At 52.0% G+C, this 1,480-nt stretch overlaps 1 protein-coding gene across 1 annotated transcript in view; it reads right to left on the reverse strand.

The window, feature by feature from the left end:
* Positions 1-1,480, reverse strand: part of EMH_0014930 (uncharacterized protein) — a gene marked incomplete at both ends in the record, with an annotated part of 2,953 nt that overhangs the window by 828 nt on the left and 645 nt on the right. The window contains 2 exons of the mRNA XM_013500250.1: positions 1-664; positions 1,066-1,308. Of these exons, the coding sequence (XP_013355704.1) occupies positions 1-664; positions 1,066-1,308 (907 nt within the window). The remainder of the gene's footprint in view (positions 665-1,065; positions 1,309-1,480) is intronic.

The raw sequence follows: 1,480 nt of genomic DNA on the forward strand, positions 1-1,480 counted from the left end.
CTTGTCAAGCCAATCTATCCCGAGAATGACTGCATAGGGTACCTGGCCTACTAGAAAGTTGCCCGTGAAGCATTCGCGCCCACAAATTATCGTCAGCCTCGGGACCTCCGTATAGATCCTAATAACTTCTCCGTTCGCCACTGTGAAGGAATATTCCTCTGTCAGTGCTCTCGTTCTCAGTCCTAATTTCTTGACGATGGTCGGTTGAATAAAACTTCTTGACGCCCCTGTGTCCAAAAGACCTTCACACTGATAACCGAGTATCTCCAACCTCAAGACCGCTGTTTTGCCGCCGCTGCAGACTCTGCACAGAGTTCCGTAAGGCTGTTGTCCCGCTGTACACTCTTCTGTCCAAAGCCACGGGGGTATAAGATATTCTTCTTGACCTGTCTGATCTACCTCGTCACGTCCCGCACGAGATGTGCCCTCGTTGGTTCCGTTCCCGTTCCCATGAGTTTGGATCCCGCTCGTCGGTGACCCGTGCCTCCGGCTTTCGTTCCCGCCGCTCGCCTGATCGTTCCGTTTTGCAGATGTGGAGATCTTAATGGCATTCGGTCCCGACGCTACTAGGTGCGCCCTGCCATTATTTCGTTCTGGCCTAGGACATTTCTCTCCCCCAATGCCTAGGCCTTCTCGTTTAACCGTGAATCTCCCTCCCGCGATTCTGTGTTCATTGCCGTAATGACCCGCTGATTGCCGTTCGTTGTTCGACGATTCGTTGCACAATCCCTAGCATAATGATCCTTTCCGCCGCATTTCGAGCAAGTTTCGCCTCTCCGTCTTGCTACGCCGTTACGCAAGGGACATTCCCTTCCCATGTGCCCCTGCCCTGTGCACTCGAAACAACGGATTGTGTCTCTTTCCCCGTCCATCGCCATTCTCCCCGTCGAGTAGGTTTTGCGGTTGACGCTGTGAACGTCATCGTTGTGATGTCTGTTCCCCTCTCCGTATTCCCTGAAGTAACTCCCGCGCTTAGGTCTCGGCTTCTCTGCGCCCTGCAGCTCCTGTATCGCACGTTTTCTCTGTGCCCTCCACAATTTGAATGGGACCATGTATGATCTCAACGCATCTGCAGCCTCGTTCCATGTCGAAAATTTCCTCTTGCCTTTGTTGGTCAGTTCGTCTCCGACGTCCGTTGGTAATCCGGCGAGGAAGTACAGAATCAGATCGTGTTCGGGCATTTCTTCTCCATTGGTTACTATGTCCGAGAACTCATTGCAATATTCGTTATAATCGCCAGTCCACTCGTTTTCTTTCATCTGGTTTAGCATGATTTCCCGCGGTAACCCGCGGAACCTTTCGCAAAGTCTGTCACGCACAAGTGGCCAGTCTGTCATATCTATTCCGGATCTAACTACAAAATTCCACTGTCTAGCGGCGCGACCTGTTAGATATTTGCGTATCAGTACTCCCCATTGGGCCTCCGCGATCTTCATTTCCCGAAATTCCTGCTCCGCCAGGCTCAGGAAGGTCCGCATAT

Source organism: Eimeria mitis, genomic scaffold, assembly GCF_000499745.2.
Source record: "Eimeria mitis Houghton genomic scaffold, Emh_scaff519, whole genome shotgun sequence".
NCBI classification, from domain to species: domain Eukaryota; phylum Apicomplexa; class Conoidasida; order Eucoccidiorida; family Eimeriidae; genus Eimeria; species Eimeria mitis.